The 18,558-nt window shown below is 33.8% G+C and overlaps 2 protein-coding genes across 2 annotated transcripts; one reads left to right on the forward strand and one right to left on the reverse strand.

The window, feature by feature from the left end:
• The first annotated feature begins 171 nt into the window (after positions 1-171).
• LOC106619214 (ribosome biogenesis regulatory protein homolog) lies at positions 172-1,597 on the forward strand. The gene is made up of 4 exons (XM_014237224.3): positions 172-418; positions 475-727; positions 801-1,294; positions 1,364-1,597. The coding sequence occupies exons 1-4, from the start codon at positions 270-272 to the stop codon at positions 1,497-1,499; spliced, it is 1,032 nt and encodes a 343-aa protein (XP_014092699.2). The 5' UTR covers positions 172-269; the 3' UTR covers positions 1,500-1,597.
• On the reverse strand, positions 1,371-17,978 carry LOC106619210 (organic cation transporter protein). The gene is made up of 4 exons (XM_014237220.3): positions 17,308-17,978; positions 4,443-4,891; positions 2,872-3,064; positions 1,371-2,804 (listed from the first exon to the last, which is right to left on the reverse strand). The coding sequence occupies exons 1-4, from the start codon at positions 17,730-17,732 to the stop codon at positions 1,868-1,870; spliced, it is 2,004 nt and encodes a 667-aa protein (XP_014092695.2). The 5' UTR covers positions 17,733-17,978; the 3' UTR covers positions 1,371-1,867.
• Between the last annotated feature and the right edge of the window lie 580 nt (positions 17,979-18,558).

An 18,558-nucleotide genomic window follows, 5' to 3' on the forward strand; every position in this document is an offset into this window, starting at 1 on the left:
ATATAAAGTAAAAGACGATATTACAATACGATTATCATAATAGAATAATACCAATCAGCTGTGAGGTAATTTATTTTTTTTATGGTAATAGAAAATAAAATAGCAATCAACGCTTTCCAACACTATTTATTGTTTATATGCGCAATGCAACCGTGGTCATACACGTGCAATCATAATTTTGGTTTTTTGTGAAAAGAGAAATAGATTTGTGTTTTCAAATTCAAAAAATTGTTTAATTTTAAATAAATGATCTATAAAATATATTAAATATGGATATTGTAAAGGAGGTGTTAGAAAAACAACAGCGTGATTTGGAGAGATACAAACCAATCACCGTAGATAAACATTTGGAAGTACGTTTAGATGTCGGCTCTTTACTGTGCACTGACCCAAACGATTTGGAAGACAGTCAACTTAAGTATGGAATTTCTAATAAATCTAAAAGTAGTTTCTAAATTTAACATTTTTTTTTAGAAATAATCGGGAAAAATATTTGCTTGATCTTTCCCGTGATAATACTCAGTTGCTGATTAATTCGATTTGGGAGCTACCTACAGAGCGTATAGACGAATGTATTGTGGCGAAGTTGCCGGAACCAACTACTGTTTTGCCTCGACTACGGAAAGTACCTGGTCCAAAACCTCTTACTAAATGGGAGAAATTCGCAAAAGAAAAGGGTATTAAGAAGAAAAAGAAGGATAAGAAAGTATACGATACAACACTCGATGTAAGTTGCAAGATTATAAGTTTCCTTGGGTTAGAATATAAGTGTTTATCATTATTATATTGACAACGCACAGAAATGGGTACCCACATATGGTTTCAAACGAGCGGATGCTGAAAAAGAAAAGGAATGGGTACTGGAAGTACCAAAAAATGTTGATCCAAATGAAGATATGTTTCAGAAGAAAATTGATTTGCGTAGTGAAAAAGTTGCAAAGAATGAAATACAACGCATGAAAAATATTGTTAGGGCGAAAAAAGTGGAAGTACCACGAGGTGGATATTTTGGACCAGAAGTCGCTTCATCTAGACAGTTGCTCACTGCAGTTACTGTTGCTAAGTCCTCTACAGCTTCTGTGGGGAAATTCCAAAATAAATTACCGAAGGAAAAGCAGGCTCGTGGTATTGGTGTAAAAGAACTGATACCAGGTGCGAAGCGCAAAGCGTCACATATCAGCACCCAGCCCGAGAAAGAGGTTAATCTTGATTTAATAAAGAGTGTATTAAACAAGAAACCAAAATATGATATTGAGAAAGCGATATCCATTCAAAAAAATGAAGACAAACTTCAGTAAGTGTGCTTTTTTTTATGTACAATAAATTGGTTTTTTTTGTTTTTTAATTTTAAATTGTGTTACAGGAGAGAGACCAACCCTACTGAGAAAGGTAAAAAAGGAAAGAAAGGAAAAGGTGGCAAAGGCGGCAGGAAACCAAAAGGTGGACGTGGCCAGCGTGCACCTGGGAAAAAAGCAGCTGTGGGCAGGAAGAGGCGATAAATATTTTTGTACATATATTTAAGTAGATATACATAGTTTAATAAAGAATAATCATTTTCAAGCATTATAAAAGTTTGAATGAAAATATACAGTTGAAATGTGTTATATTAAATTTGTAATTTAACAAAACTTCCGGAAAGTATGATAGATTTGATCACCTCAGCCATTTGCCTTATACCTTAAAATATTTTATTGATTTTTTTATATCTTTGTTCCAATGTTTACATTCTTAGGCATATAATTATTACTAATATCACAAGTTTATGGACTCAATTAACTTCTTGATCAATAGTTAGGAAGCATTGCTTCAGTTATACTTATGGAAAATTATTTCTTATACTATAACTTAAATTATTAATAGAGCGAATTTAAAGTTTTGATGAGTATCGTGAATTCACGGACCTCCTTAATATACTCGATCGTAGTTCACCACGCGTTGAAGAACGAAGCGAAGCGCCCGTTTGTGTAGAACGTACAAAATTTTGTTGGCGCTCTTCTAAGCTTCTAGGTTCATCCAGCTTTTTCGTTAAGCATGGAAAGTCCCAAATACTCTGTCCTCGTCCAAACTCTTCACCATCTGTTAGTGTTTGAGGTAGATCATGATTCAAGGTTTCTGGCAGCAATAAAGCCAGCAGACCCCCAATAATACCTAGAACACCCAAAATTACAAGCGGAAGAACTGGTGAGATTTTCTCCAAGTACACAACAAAGGGTGCGATTATGCTCGCCACATAACCCATAATGTGAATAAAAGCAACTCCTTGAGCGCGTACAACCGTGGGTAGGATCTCAGCTGCATATTGCAGGCCAATATTATATGAAATGTTAACAAAAAAGCGTCCCATAATGGCGAATGAAGCGAAGTAAATGCCTGTTGGCACAACTGTAGCGAACAAACTGAAAATACCACTGGCAACCATTGAACCGCACGCCAACCATCGCCGTCCCCATTTGTCTAGTATGATTGTTAGTATGGAATCTGCTGGAAACTCGGTGAAGCAAGCAACAGTGAACGTGAAAAACACATTTACTCCTAGGGAGCTCACATTCCGTACATGGCCATCAAACACCAGTGAAATTGCCATCCAAATGACAATAAGTAAAAGTGTGGTTCGTCGCAATCTGGGCGTTTTAAATAGATCAAGAATTGAATAACTGCTATTTTTGTTTTCCTCCTGCTTCAACTTTAAACAACTGGCGCTGAAGTTGTGATATGTTTCTGTGGGCACGTGCTTTCCATTAACTTTTTCAAGTCTTTTTAATATAGATACAGCTTTATCCACTTTCCCCTGTGATACAAGCCATCTGTAATTAAATCGTCAGTTATCAAAAAGTCGGAACATTATAACATATGAAAGTATGTATAATTTACCTTGCCGATTCTGGAATTACGAAAGGTGTTAGAACGACTAAAATCAAGGGAGCAGATGTAACGATTGCAAACAGCTTCCAGTTTGCAATGAAATATGCTATCCAAGGTAAAATGCATGCTGCGGCCGTAAAAAACAATGCGATCGACATGTTCGCGACGAACGTCCGATACCTAGGGCCGACATACTCGAGAACTACACAGAAATATTGAGCGTACAAAAAAAATATATATATTATTGTTATTTATTATGTATTTGAATACCAAGTTTTATTTTAAATGAATAAGCGTAATCATTATTTAGTATTACCAGTTTTAAAGTGCCTTAATGTGCATAAGTTGTTTTAAAAAATCTAGAAAATTATTTACTAACTATCAATTTATAAGAAAACCTCAATAGCCCATTCAAATTCTTAAAAAATATTTCACAACAAAAAAGTGGGAAAGTAAATATTATTTGAACAAATTTATTGTGTTTAAAGAGCAAGGATTTTTTCATGCATTATTAGAAGAAACAGAAACGATTGCAATCAAAGTATCTCACTCACTTACATACATATGTATATTGTATGTAGTAAACTCACTTAGTTTTATTACTACATTTTGCTTCGTATTCGAAGGCTAGGGTTATTATTTCCACCATTTTATTTATTTTAAGATATCTCACATATTGAACGGTATACCAATACAGTATAAAGCCAAGCGGAAGTTTGAAAATCTTTCTATTACAGAGGCTAGGAGAAGTATGGAACCGATGTTATCCTTTTTTTGCATCATGAAATATTATTTCCAGCAAAAGATGCTACCTGATTTTTGTTAAGATACCTCATAGATTGGCCGATATTTTAGTACAAAGACTGGTGGCTCAGCCTGTAATGTATGTTTTGGTTTCCGCACGGCGCTATTATGGTTACGGAATAGTAAATCATTGTACATTATGTGATATTGTGTAAGAAATGAAGACATATACAAGACGACTTCGAATGGCTAAAACATTTTAGTAGAAGGGTTTTCACAGAATACATTCGCTTTCGGGTTTGACATTGACATCATTATGAGCAGTATAGAGTAATACGACTATGACGTCATATCATTTATTATTAAATCGAGATATATATAATTGTTTACATAGGTACATATATAAAATGAACAGAACGGCGAAAATAACTAATATCTAGATGCTTCATCGTCCGCTATAACTCGCGAAGAAATTAAGTTATTATTAGTGACTTGTTTAATATAATATAATATCTTATGGGCTACTGGATTCAAGGTCTATGTGTCCACTGGTCAACATAATGTGATCCACTTAGTATAATACACAGCGAGAGAGAATAACGCAATGTAGTTTGATACCAAGTTTCCATATGCTACATGCGCTTTAGCATAGGTTGATTTGTCTCATACACATAGAAAAGTTCCCTGCGTCAAAATATAGACCTTGTGCACTTGTTTAATGTATACAAGAATATATTAATTACAATCGGTATGTAAAAGAGCAAACCCGTATAAGTACTTGTACTTTGCGTGTATCACACTTTATACTTATGGCTGAATTAAAATTTAATACTTACCGAGAATATACATCATTGTAAAACAATTATCAAATGCGAATCCAACGAAGAAGCGCATCAAGGCGAATTGCCAGAAATTTCTTGTAAACGAAGTACCGACACCAGCCGCAAAACCAATCAAATTGCAGCCGACTAAAGCGGGTATACGACCGAATTTGTCGGCGATCCACCCGAACAGTAAGCCGCCCACAATAGCACCTAGAAAGAATATCGATTGAGCATAAGTAGGCAGCGCGTCATGCTCGCAAACCCAATTCTGTTCGGTTGCCACTGTGGGGTATGGATAATCGGTAAAGTTGTACGACCAGCCTTGTCGGCAAGCTACTACCGGCCAATTCGGATCAGCTTTGCGCATGCCCTTGGCCAAAACTTCCGTATAATTCACATCATACATCTTGCAATTGTCGTATTCCCGAATTCCGCTCATTCTCGGTATTGAGAGCGCCAATCTATGCAAAAAATAAATAATGAAAGAATGGGTAAAAAATGGAGATTTAATTAACAAAACAATTAATGGGTATAAAATTAAACGCAAAAAAATCTAATTTGCTGGTGATCACGAGATAGCGCAAATATAAATATGCGTGTAGACCACCATGTTTAATAAGAACACACAATCGTACATATCGCAAGTACCACTAAAAATTATAGTGAACGGCAGTAACGCTTTTAGGTTTGACCGGTCTATGCGTATTTATGTCTGAACAATGGGCTGAGAATGAACACTCGACCTTGATTAAACGAGAGGAAACGGTTTTGTCGTGATTTACAAAACAAATTTGCTAGACTATGTGAATTTATCAACACCTAAGTACAATCTCCAAGCAGGTGCTGTAGCGCAAAGGTGGCTAAAACATGCATTCCAATCTGTTCACGCCAACTGCGGTTGCCAAGCCATAAGAGTTTGGGCCATATGTTTTTTCTTAGACGAATGGGCAAACCATTATATTAACAATACAACAATACTAAAGAGGAAACATATATACATACTCGTATGTATGTATCAAAGAAAAACGGGTTCCTTAGAGTAATAGATTTGAATTAAATGTGCAAATTATGTATTTACTATATATCGGTGTTGTAAGTGCTCTAATTATGGCTATCGATGAGCAGATGTTGGCTAAATAATAGCAGAGAGGAGAGTTAGCGCGACAATGTGATCCTACTTAAAAGTATTTATACGGACTAATATGAAACTGTTCAGCTCGAGTAAAATCAAGTATACGTGATAGAAAAATGTAGAACGCAAATGCTTGATATAATATAAAATATCTCAAGGGTCTTTCAAAACAGTCTCTTAACATACGCTATAGAAATCGCTACTATATCCATTTTCTCGTATATGTGAATGTACAGTGTTGGGATTGTTAATTATGAACGGAAGTTATATATAAATAGATAACCGATATCACATAGAACACTGATAACGGTGCTTTATGTTGCTCTTTGTATTTAGTCGATTTCGTTTTTTATATTTACCGCATTTTGAGATCTTATGAGTGACCAGGTATTTAATTAAAATAGTTGGATCAAGCCATGATTCCGCGATTATTTTGGGTATTTTTTTTAATGTTAACTAAATAATAGCAGATCAATATTATAAAAACAAAACTAAAAACGAAGGAAAAATAAAATTAAAAAAAACCTTGTCGTCGAAGGACCTCAAGAGTATCTAGCATTCCCCAGTGTTCAGTCAGCTCAGCCAACCACGAATAGACAAATTGAAAAAGATTAGAAGACACGCTCAGATAAGAATAGAAAAGTTCCACTCTTAAGCAAAAGATATATTTTAAAAGGACTATCTTACATAAAACGTCAAAATAGGAATAATTTGCTACTTTGATCTGATGAAATTAAACTATCAAATATGGGGGAGGCAATATCATCTAATAAGGATCTTTTTCCGTTTCAGCAGTCGGTTTGATATTTTGGAGAAGAGGAGAATGTGTGCTATAGATTACGTGACTATACTGGAGATGGTGATGCTATCATATGTCGAGGTGGAAGTGGAAGTTCATGCAGGGTAATGACTCCAAGCATGCCTCAATTATTTTAAGCAAGCCCTGGATTTCGATTATTCAGTTTATATGGGATCTATATGCTATAGTGGTCCGATATCGGACCGTTCCGACAAAAGAGCAGCTTCTTAATGAAAAAAGGACAGGCGCGAAATTTCAAATCGAAATCTTAAAAAGTGAGGGAATAGATCGTATATACTTGTATACAGACAGACAGCTAAATCGACTCAGCTTATCATGCTGATAATTTATACATACATATATTTTATAGGGTCTCCGATGTTTTCTTTTGGGTGTTAAAAGCTTCGCGGAAAACTTAATATAGCCTGTTCAGGGTATAAAAATAAGAAAGAATTTAGGGAAAAAGTAATAATCTGGTGAATTCGATGTCTCGTCGGTGCTCTGCGATTTAATAAAATTAGATTAAAATCATCTTCAAATAAGATACATCTGACTTCAAATAAGATGATCTGATCGGTTAAATTTAACCGAACGGGCTAAATTTAATATACTGAGCGGATGTGAAAACGTCAACCACAAGATCGCAATGGATGATATTAGGTATATGAGATAAAGATCAAGGTCTAGACCAACTCTAATCATGTTCAGCGGTTTGTTAGATAAGGAAATTATTATATGAAACTGGTGATACGGTAGACTAGAAATTTATAGGAGAAACCGGAATATATTCCTTAAAACTTTTGCCTGAAACTGTATTTTTAATTTTTTCAAATTACAACTTGCATTTATGTTTTCATGATCTTGATTGATGCGATGCAAGTGTGCGCACAAATGTTTATAATAAGGTTGTGCTATTACAAACAAAATACAATACAAGCAACAAGCTAAGCTTATTTATAAAAATGCCGTAGAGCTTTACGATCACGTTAATTTACGCGAGATTTAATGTAGATAAGTTTTTGTAATGTGTTTAAAGTTAACCATTAACTTGACAAGCGGATAGACCTTCAATAAATTTGTTGTAGTTGTAGCTTGCTGCAAGTGCTTCAGTTAAATTTGTACTTTTTGTTGTTGATACTTGTGTCGTTTTAGATTGCTGGCAAATTATGGCTTATTTGGTCGAAATGAAATACGGTATATTTCGATTAAAAGCTAATTGCCTTGATATTATACAATAAAGAACCTTGCTGCTTCTACCAAAAAAATATGCTTACGTGCGACCAGCCGAATAATATAAACGATTCTGTTATGTGCTTCTAAATCTATTCGCAGTAACGTATTTTATTAACACATAATTATTTATTACTATCTTAAACATGCTCATTAATAAAGCAACGGAAAATCTTAATACTTTCTAACGGCATTGCGTCAGCTGAAAATGTCACCAACCTTGATAACGGACTATTATGAGCATCCACATTTGTACAGGTGCATATAGAGATAGTCATTAATTTTGCAATACTGGAATATTATATTTATAATTTGGCAAGCGCTTGTTATTAGTTCGAGCTTTACTCTTACTTGTATTTTTATAATAACAGTATTTTCATTGAAGGAATTGTTTGCTATTTAATAGATAGAGTGTAGAACCAGTGGGAAAAGAGTTGGATGTTTCAGATCGTGAAACAATGGTTTCGGGAGGTTATCTACCTCTAAAACGAGCTCTATACTTATATGTGTATGAATTTTGATGAATAAAACTTAAATTAATGAAATTTGCCCCACATAGATTAAATTGTATTATCTCGGTTGCCTAGCGGCACTTATACACGCGCTAGTAGCCATAATAGATGGGTAAGTCAAACCGCACAACTAACAAAATCCCCAACGAAATACTCACTATTCTAAATTTTTTAGCTTGATCGAGAAGCCTTAAATGGCAAATTTAGGCGATCTCAATCTCTTAAGCGGTTGGAGAATGTGAATTCCACACGGCTACGGAAAAGCCAAAATTCAATGAAAAGTGTTTTAGAAATCAACCTCTGTTAAAATTGTGAAACAATCCAGATGTCGACAATGGAATGCAGCATAAAATTTCAAGCGAATTAAAATAACTCTTAATTTTAAATTAAAATAGATGTAGAAGTGAACTGCTAACTGAAAAATATCAAACATTAGGACAAACTGTTTATACACTTGAAGGCAGCTGTATGCTAGACTTGAACACTTGCCAGTTAGTTGCCCGCTCACAGTTCTTATAGCTTTGACGTGTTTAATACTATTACTAAAGGTAAATTCATATATATGTATGTAGATATATAAATTGCATTTGTAAAAAAATTAAAAATAAATTTTAACAACAATAATTAACTGTGTTTATACAGGTATACAAATCGTACATATCTAAAGTGAATTAAAGAACATACTCGTATTAGCATCGAGTGCTAGGAATATAAATATAATGTGCATAAATGAACTTCAATTCAAATGAGCTTGGAATTTAGCCAAAATATATATGTAAGTATATATTCCCCACACACATACCTACATATCCTGTGCTTTAGAGCAATTGTAACTGTTTTGGCAAATTGTTTGTCAATATTCTTTATCGGAATTATACTTGCAATACTATACTATATATATATTTTGATGAATAAAACTTAAATTAATGAAATTTTATATATATAAATATTCTAAATTTCAACGAATATGTGTATGACACGAAAGCTGAATAACCCACAAGTAGTATCGGAAATCGATATATATTTTATAATCCGATGTATTTACTGTTAAGCTAACCGGCTTCGGATGCGAATCAGTATCTCAACTAAATAGGTCAAACGAAAAGTGTCAACTTCACCAAGTTATACGGTAAAAATTTATCTAGTATGAGTTAAATCTTCGTATTGGTATTCGTAGTGTTCTAAGAAAGTGTACCGAAATTCATAAATATATCTATTTTTGTATCAAATGTTCTGATGTACCGACAAGCCTACCGCCAAAATCCTTTTATAATTACTTAAATATCGGCATTTATATGATAAAATGTTTGCAACGTACAAACAATTGATAGATTAAGAAAACTTATTACATCCTCAATGCGAAGGTATACGAATTTTTACTTTCTGAAATGTCGCTACGAAACTTGTTCAAAATATTTATACTCTTGCAACATGTTGCTACAGAGTATAATAGTTTTGTTCCCCTAACGATTGTATGTATGATCTAAAACTAATCGGGTTAGATATAGATATAGAGTTATACATATATTCAATTGATCAGGATGACAAGACGATTTGAAATCCGGGAGACTGTCTGTCTATTCGTCCGTCCGAGCTAGCTGTAACTTGAGTAAAAATAAGATATATTGATGACACATGTTCCTTGGCATGACCACTGACACGCCCTCAAAACGTTATTAATGGAAACCATTTAATATGCTATAACTAAGCACTAAATTAAGATATAAAGCTGTAATTTGGTACAGGAAATTGCAATGCTGAAGGGCCTCTATGGTTGAACAATTTTTTAAAAGTGGGCGTTCCGGTTGGCTTTATACCATATATATTAGTCAATATGTAAGATATCATAGCAAAATAAACTAACGGATATAATTGGATATACTATAGTTTAATGCCAGAAATATATGAATTTAGTCTACGCATAACCCTAACTCCCAAATACTACATATATTGATTTTCGTTATTCTAACAAACCTTGTGACGAACATATCGTTCATTGTATGAGTTATACAAATATGTATTTATTTTTAAAATTACTTGAAAATATGATCGCAAGTATATCTCAGAAATGTCAAAATTAACTCAAAATGATGGGCCCCCCTTCTCTCCCAATATAGCCTGTATAATAATTTCCGACTTTCCACCTGACAAAATGTGTGATACTTTAATGAAATGAAATAAACAAGTTTTCTTAAAAATTGTGTGGAAATGTGAATGAAATTAGGCTAGACTTTGATCCTAACCTTATATCCTTAAAATAAAGAATTCCGATCCTCTGGTTGACGTTTTCACATCAACTGATTATAATAAATTTAGCTTCTTCAGTTGAGTTTATATAAGATTCATCTCATTTGAAGATGATTTTAATACAATTTTAGCTGACGGGAAGTAAAATATAGTAATAAAACTTAGTAAATACAAGTATAGGACCTTTATTATATCTTAGTAAAATACAAAACTTGATTGTAATCCATTTACGATTTTGTCAAATATTGAATGCTGAATTGTTTCGTAACATTTTTTAATATAAAGTTTTCTTAACACTGGAAGGTATTTCCTCGGCTTTGATCTTTGCAAGTTGCAAGAGTATGAAATGTTCGGTTGTACTCGAACTTAACCCTTCCTTACTTGTTTTGCAATATAATAGCCTCATTATAGATTCTATGAGGTATGAGGGCGGTTGCAGAATTCCACAAAGGACAAAACTATAATGCAGCAGAGATTAAATGAAATTGCAGTCGGGTATACTAATTCTAGAGCAGATTAAGTTATACGAATGTATATAGTGTTAATTTACACACACGATGACATATGTACATATCTACTTATGCAGTGAACCGCGTCCACGAAATAATATTTTAGAACTTTAATTTTTTGCATTAAGGTATAAAAACGGCAAGTGGCACAATTAAAAATATTTGAACTGTCATCTAGAATTAGTCCAATTCTCCTGTTATGTTACTTTCAGTGAATTTACTTAAGTCAACTTTATTGTACTGTTTATTCTTTTTATACACCCGACAGACCGCGATATATGTAAGTGTATATGTTAGTTAACACCGGTGCCGACACTACCGAATGGCATTGACTAAACCAATTTTCACTTCTGCTGTATTTTGTATGTCGTAATGGAAACGGTGGCTTGACTTTTAAGCATTCTATTGTATCTACACTGGCTTAATTCTAAATGCCACCACAAAGCCATAATTAATGTAAATCATTGAAATAATAATTGGATGAATCGGCGTTGCATATATTGCGACATATCATACATGATGAAGTTTGACATCTACAAGTACTTCTCTCTTGAAAAAATTTTTTTGTAAACTTTCGATATTTGATGATGAAGTCTTATTTAAATTAAAAAAAAAACGCAACAACATACATTTCAGTTTTTTTTCAGGCAGTGGGTTTAATGACGATAAGATTATGGTAAATTTGTACCGTATTCGGCGTATATGACGATTGAATGATTCATTTTCATTTTCGTTCATCAACGATTTTATGTTAAATCTAATTAAGTCTTATTTGACACTTTTCTTACTAATCTCACTTACTTGATATATGTATGCATAAAAAACTAAATGGAAATAATGCTTCAATTGAAAGAAATAACCCATCTATGAGTTAAAAATAAAACCATGTCTCATCAAATGCCGTAAATTAAATGATTAAAAGAAAAAATCCCGGAAATATTCTAACTTTTACACGTTCTAAAAGATTAGGCAAGTCTATATAAGAAGAAACTCGCTCCAACAAAATTTTATGTACATATATTATAAAAATTAAAAAATATATATTTAACATCTAATCTGTTCATACAAATTTCATAAAGCCTACGTAGGTATGTGAGAGTGTAGTTGCTTTGTCAATAGACCGAGGTGATCTCAACTAGAAATATTTTTTCATAATATAATATATAATTTACGATTTGCGCCAAGAGTTATACCAACTCACTTTATCTGTAAAGTTATGTTCATATATGAAATGAGTTACTACTTGATAATTTATTTACTCAAACGTAGAATTAAACAGTGTTTTACTTGCTGTATCTGAAAACTTATGAAGATGATTTTATAATTCATTCTAATAATACTAATCACTATCAATACAAACACTATATATTATTAAATTTATTCTTCTGCAAAATGCCGAATTCAAAATATTCGTTTCTGCTCGAATTTAGCTCTTCCTTACTTTTTAATTATTTTCTGCTCTGTGATTATTGAGCCGTGGATTATGTGTAGAAGAATATGTGAGCAAACATAACATAATTACATATACCTTATGTATGCGTATGATTACATCTAATGACATGGTAATTAAATATAATAATCTTTCTATATACGAGTATGTATTTACTTAAATATCTTATTCGCAGAGTTTTATTGTTATTTACTTTTAGATTACCGTAAAAGATTTATTGATTGATTTATTTTTTTTATATATAAGTACAACACTTGGGCGATTTTCTTGGGCTAAACCAACAACACTATTGCCATTCCTCGCACGTAAACATGCTTGAGAATTGCAATCTTTTTGATTAAAATGGAAAATGTAACGGTATTATAGGAATTCGTGAAAAAATAAAAATACTGCCTATTACATCAGCTAACTGCTAGTGAAAATCCCATCAAAATCGGTTCAGCCGTTTCAGAGATTATCCGGAACAAACAGACAGATAGACAAAAATTGTAAAAAAAATTAAAGAAGGGCTAAGTTGGAGTGAAACCGAATATTTTATATTGTTGTAAATTGCAATAATCAAAGCCGGGAGAATACCTTCAGGTGTTGGCAAAACTTTGTATTAAGAAATGTAGCGAAAAGGTTCAACTTCATTGTTCGAAGAAACCGTAAATGGATTACAATCAAATTTGGGATCAAATTTACTTATTTGAAGGTCGTAGGCTCACTTAGCTTTAAATTTTACTTCCCGTCAGAGAAAATTATACTAAAATCATTGGGGGCATATAGATGGAATGGCTGATTACAATAAGTTTTGACATTGCTCAGGTATACTTGAATACTCAATTTCAAGCAATTTTATAATTATTTAAATATAAACATACATATATATGGGGTAAAATCGTCCGGCCGACTTAAAATCCTGATTTTTGGCACAGAGGTAGGAGAGATTTAAATAGGATAACTCAGATATTGACCGATATATGTGGTATAAAGTCAACTGGAGGTTCGAAAAGTTTTATATTAGGTATATCGGGGCTAAGGGAAGTATTGATCCGATTCAACCCATTTTTTACACAAGGAAACATTTTGCGGGAATTTCACAGTTTGACCGATATTTTGGGCAAAAAGACAGACATACGCTCTGGAGTCCACATTCCCGGTATTTGGGAGCTCGAATAGTTATGGCATATCTTAAAGGAAATTTTCGAGCAAATTTTTATCCCGATATATTAATTAGTGCTTGATTTGTATACAACAATGTGAAAGAATCAGATAGAATTTATATATGTGTTATATTGAAAGTAGACCACGCTGAATTCACTCGTTTTTGCACTGTAGGTAGGCATGTCACCTACCATTTGGTTGCCATGTCCATTGTCCAATTTTTGTATTGGTTCCGATAAGACTTAATTGTACCATCTTATGAGCAAAATTTAAAGTCTCTGACTTGTTTATTTAATGAGTTATCGCATTTTTAGTAGTTTTAATCAAAACTGTAATATAGGGAGTGGGCGTGGTTACCATCTGATTTCCCCTGTTGTCGCAAGAGGTTTCAAAACAATATGTTCTATGTAAATTTGGGTAATACAGCATTAATAGTTTAGGAGATATATACATAAAACTTATTAGAGGGCGAGGCTATGCCCACTTTTAAAAAATTTTAAAATCACAGGTTTTCCTTATTAGTGCGATTCGTTGTACCAACTCACAGTTTTTAATTTAATTTTCTGATTAGTTATGACACTTTGTAAGTTTTCGATTGATGGCGTTTTGTGGGAATGGCAGTAGTCTAATTAGTCAGATCTACGAACTTGCACGGACGAACAGACAGACAGTCACTCGGATTTCAACTCGTCTCATCATCCTGCTCATTTATATATATTATATATAACCATATGTCTAACTCGATTATTTTAAGGTGATACGAGCAACCGTTAGGTGAACAAAACTATTATACTCTGTGGCAACATGTTGTAAGAGTATAAATATTATTTGGCATCGATATGCATTAAGTGAAAAGCGGATATTTTAATAGTAAAAAAGCCACTCAAATTTTATTTATCTGTATTAATATCTTGATTACTGTAATAATTATTATTTTTTAATTGTGAGAAAAATATGTCTTTTAGACCCACAATAGTTGTCAGACTTCTATATACATTTGTTCGATATATTTTTGTAATAACAAATTTTTATAAAACACCTACTTTCAAGTAACTATGATACTCCCCCTTCTATTTCTACTTAGCACCACTTAATTAAGTTATGAAGTAGTCAAATTACTATCAGCTCTCAGGGTGAGACATTAAATTTTTTTCATTTATCTCCTTTTAAGATAAAATATCAAGTGCAACCGATAGTCAAATCGTAAGTGCTCTATATACAGGTATTGGGATTTTCCAAAGGAAATGTTGTCTTTGCCGTTCAGTCAGGTTGACCCTAACTAATCCTTTATCGACCTTTAGAATTATTAGGAACCAGTTATGCAGTTAAACAATAATCACAACACACCGTAAAATGTGTTGCTCATCAGTTATGATGTGCGCATATTTTACATCGTCAGGTATCAGTCCGATTGTCCGAATCCATAACAAGAGGCTGTTGTTATGTTTAAAGAAATCTTGAGAGAATATCTAATTGAAGGCTTGCCACTAGCTTAGACAATTCAGCAGGATAATATCTCCAAAGTATGGATCCGGGCCATTAAAGATTGGATTAGAACTAATCACATTAAATATCTGGAGTGACAGGCGTAAGCTAAAATAAGTAACTTATGGGAGCGGTTAGAGTTCGAAAACCGCCCGATGACAAGAAAAAGTTAAAGTAACAAATAATAAATAAAGGTAATAGTGCTCCTAAGGGCTAGATTAGACTAATCTGTTTCAAATTACGTTTTGTTTAGCCTTATGAACTAAGATTATTCTGTGTTGGTTAGCAATGGAAAATTTCAAAGTGTTCACAATTTATTTACACAAACGATTACGATTGTTTATATTTTTAAGGAGGAATGTTTTCAATTAGCGCTCGCTTTGTTTTCTTTGAATAATGTTAACTATTTTCTCTATTTACATTCTTACTTATAACTTTTACACATAACATCTATTAAAACGAATAAATATACTTTAGATATACATTACTCATTTGTCCTAGATACGTCTTGTCACGTTAATTGCATCTGGAGAAAACGAGTCTTTGATACCTTTCGTAAATAGAATGAATCAGAGCAAAATCTGGACATTTTAAGAAAAGTTTGCTGCTCCGTTTGCGCATGTCTTCGCTACACTAAAGAACTAAACTATCCTCTTTATAGAAAAAAGTGTCTCTCACTTCAGATCATTGCAATTATCCGTGTGGGACTGAAGAACCAATAGTAAACCAATTAAATAAGATTGCATTTTTTTCAGTCTAAGAAACAATAACATAATTGTAGCACTAACTATCAGTTTTAAGCTACTTTCATTAGTATATGTACAGTAAGGAATGTGAGCACGGCCAACTGTTTTTATACTCTCGCAACCTGTTGCTATAATAGTTTTGTTCACCTAACAGTTGTTTGTATCACCTAAAACTAATCGAGTTAGATATAGGGTTATATATATATAAATGATCAGGATGAAGAGACGAGTTGAAATCCGGGTGACTGTCTGTCCGTCCGTCCGTCCGTGCAAGCTCTAACTTGAGTAAAAATTGAGATATCTTTATGAAACTTGGTAGACATGTTTCTTGGTACCGTGAGACGGTTGGTATTGCAGATGGGCGTAATCGGACCACTGTCACGCCCACAAAACGCCATTAATCAAAAACAAATAACTTGCCATAACTAAGCTCCGCAATAAGATACAAGACTGTTATTTGGTACACAGGATCACATTAGGGAGGGGCATCTACAGTTAAAACTTTTTTTAAAAAGTGGGCGTGGTCCCGCCTCTAATAGGTTTAATGTGCAGAAGTAAATGTTTTTAGCACTTCTATTGACGGTGTGAAAATAGTTGAAATCGGGTGGCAACTCCGCCCACTCCCCATATAACGGTACTGTTAAAAACTACTAAAAGCGCGATAAATCAAGCACTAAACACGCCAGAGACATTAAATTTTATCTCTGAGATGGTATAAATTGGCTTTATAGGAACCGCGTTCAAAATTAGTCAGTGGGCGTGGCACAGCCCACTTTTAGGTGAAAACCCATATCTTGAGATCTGCTCAACCGATTTCAACCAAATTCGGTGCATAACGTTTTTTTCATGTTTCTATGTCATAGTGCGAAAATGGGCGAAATCGGACTACAACCACGCTTACTTCCCAAAAATTGTCTAAATCGAACCAAAACTGTTCAAACCCCTAAGTACTAAATATGTGGACCCCAGTGCCTATAGTTGACCGTCAATCCACAAAGAAATCTCAAACGAGTATACCATTTGACTTTGCGAGAGTATAAAATGTTCGGTTACATCCGAACTTAGCCCTTCCTTACTTGTTCTAGTTGTTTTTAGTACTACATACTACAATAATATGTGCGCATAATCAATTTCCGCCTGGTTTTAACTCACATATGTATTATTATTTATTAAACTATTGATAGCTACATCAAGTTGAACATGAGTAATGTGGTTTCAATCTATGTATTGTATATATTGTACATAATGGCATTATTGTCCAAAATTCTTAGTATGTTAACTTGAAGATTTATGCCATTATTAAAGTTTTTCGATTATTGTTCTCTGAATAAAACAGCTGATCACTTCAAAACTTATTCTTTCTTGGTTCTTTGTTCGATCTACAACAAGTAACCCGGTTACTATTATACGGTCTCCTGCCATTCTTCATCTGAATTTTATTGTACTATTAATGTGGTTTTCAAAACTATTTCCGATCAATATGGTATTTGTACAAGAATGAGATTATTTTAGGTGGAGGCGATCAAGGAATTACATAATAATAATCGAAGAAGTCGTGTAAATTTGCCGCTGCTAATTTAATAAGGAATTCATTTGAGAAAGATATTGCATTGTAACTCACCTCTCCTCCACAGTGAGCTCTTCTAGTTCGGGCACATGACACCAATGTTGTTCAGGTACGAGTGTCATGAAAATTTGCGAAAAATAAACGAAGGCTACAAATGTGGCAAACGGTATCATCAGAAGGAATAGAATTTTTTGATATTTCCCAAATTCTCCAATCAACGGCAGAATATCATCGAAGTCCATAGGGGGTGGACTCGAATCACTTGCTTCCTTGGCATTTCCACTCTCCGCCAACTGTAGACCATTGGCATTACCGCTTTTGCGCCGAAAAATCGTCTCTGCAACATGCTCATCGTTGGTGAATCCAGCATTTGTGAACGTTGCAGCTGGCTTAATGGAACGTCCGTATTTATCTTTAATATTATCGTTCATGACTTGGTTCTGGCGTTCCATTGTGTCTTGTGGCATTTTCACTTTCATTTAATTATGTAAGTACATATGTCCGAGTATACTTATTCAAAGGTGTGTTAGAGCGTTCTAATTGCTTAGGGTTTATTATTCACTTGTGGGAGTTAATGTGCAGTTATTTCTATTCTCTTATATAAGTGATATGTGGTACTAAACGCTTACTGCAGACGCTGGTTAAATTCGCAATCGCGTTATTCTTTTGAGAACACCACTTCAACTCGAACGCACAAGAAACAAATGACTGAAGTGGGGACTTAGTAGTTTTGCAGTTTTATAAATCATAAATATCGCCGCCGAGAGTTAGTCAGCCAACTAACTCGCCTCTGCAGCTGAGCCGCGGTTGAGCTTTGGCTTAAACGTTGCTCTGGAGTGTAGTCTGACATATTGCAACTGAGTGGCTAGGTGAGCGGATTCATGCAGTGCTGTGTGGCAGCCACCAACATTATACTTTGTTAATTCAAGAACTTTTCTCTTGCCATTTAATTGGGAGAGATATGTACGTTGGCTTGTGCAGGTTATGAGCCTTCAGTGAGCCGTTGTCGTCAGGTGGCGATTAAAAGAACTTAGCAGAGCACTTGCAAACAGCAATGTACATATATGTTAACAGGTTTAATTTACTATGTGATATCTCGCTTCACGATTTAAATAAATTTGCTATTTGCACATTGAGATAATTAGACGCATTGCCTTGTTCTTTTACTAACTGGCGGGGATAATTTTCTACTTATGCTTAGGCAACAAAAGATTGAGATCTGTTTTGTATTGAGCATAACATAGAAAAGAATATGTGTAAATTTTTATATACTCTGCAGTCAAATTAAATAGTTTAGGCTACTTG

The sequence above is a fragment of the Bactrocera oleae genome, chromosome 6 (genome assembly GCF_042242935.1).
Source record: "Bactrocera oleae isolate idBacOlea1 chromosome 6, idBacOlea1, whole genome shotgun sequence".
Lineage (NCBI taxonomy): Eukaryota > Metazoa > Arthropoda > Insecta > Diptera > Tephritidae > Bactrocera > Bactrocera oleae.

Bases quoted from the DNA above. Each gene is read 5' to 3' on its own strand.
- LOC106619214 (XM_014237224.3), top strand. From the start codon at position 270: ATGGATATTGTAAAGGAGGTGTTAGAAAAACAACAGCGTGATTTGGAG. The intron at 419-474 runs GTATGGAATTTC...ATTTTTTTTTAG, and splicing joins TTGGAAGACAGTCAACTTAA to AAATAATCGGGAAAAATATT. The intron at 1,295-1,363 runs GTAAGTGTGCTT...ATTGTGTTACAG, and splicing joins AAAAATGAAGACAAACTTCA to GAGAGAGACCAACCCTACTG.
- LOC106619210 (XM_014237220.3), bottom strand. From the start codon at position 17,732: ATGAAAGTGAAAATGCCACAAGACACAATGGAACGCCAGAACCAAGTC. The intron at 3,065-4,442 runs GTAAGTATTAAA...ATTTCTGTGTAG, and splicing joins TACAATGATGTATATTCTCG to TTCTCGAGTATGTCGGCCCT. The intron at 2,805-2,871 runs GTAAATTATACA...ATTTAATTACAG, and splicing joins GTAATTCCAGAATCGGCAAG to ATGGCTTGTATCACAGGGGA.